This window comes from Onychostruthus taczanowskii, unplaced genomic scaffold, assembly GCF_017590055.1.
Source record: "Onychostruthus taczanowskii isolate IOZ18803 unplaced genomic scaffold, ASM1759005v1 scaffold188, whole genome shotgun sequence".
In the NCBI taxonomy this organism is placed as follows: Eukaryota; Metazoa; Chordata; class Aves; order Passeriformes; family Passeridae; genus Onychostruthus; species Onychostruthus taczanowskii.
In genome coordinates this window covers 562,385-562,792 of record NW_024499106.1, presented here as the reverse complement: position 1 = coordinate 562,792, position 408 = coordinate 562,385, and the positions used below count along the sequence as shown (strand labels likewise).

The following is a 408-nucleotide window of genomic DNA, read 5'->3' as shown; positions in this document are numbered from 1 at the left end:
TGGGGGGTGCCAGGGGGCACAGGGGGGTACTGGGGGGCACAGCACCCTGCCTGCTCAAGGTGGGCACCGGTGTGCCAGAGGGCATGGAGGTGCCAGGGGGCACTGTGCCCTGCCTGCTCAAGGTGGGGCACAGGGGGACAAGAGGGGTGCCACGGGAGCACAGGGGGTGCCTGGGGGACACAGCACCCTGCCTGCTCAAAGTGGGCACGGGGAGTGCCCGGGGGGCATGGGGAGTGCCAGGTTGCTCAGGGGGGCACTGTCTCCTCCAGCCTGTCCTTGTCCCCTCCATCCTTGGGATGGCACTGTCCTCTGTCCCAGGCTGGCACTGGGACTGGCACTGTCCACTCCAGCCAGGGGGGCACGAGGAGTGCCAGGGGGGCAGGGGGGTGTCAGGATTGGGGGGCACCG

General features: G+C 70.1%; 1 protein-coding gene across 1 annotated transcript in view; it reads left to right on the top strand.

The window, feature by feature from the left end:
• OS9 (OS9 endoplasmic reticulum lectin) overlaps positions 1–408 on the top strand; it is a 7,386-nt gene that overhangs the window by 2,443 nt on the left and 4,535 nt on the right. Inside the window, exon 3 of the mRNA XM_041401241.1 lies at positions 43–122. Within this exon, the coding sequence (XP_041257175.1) occupies positions 43–122 (80 nt within the window). The remainder of the gene's footprint in view (positions 1–42; positions 123–408) is intronic.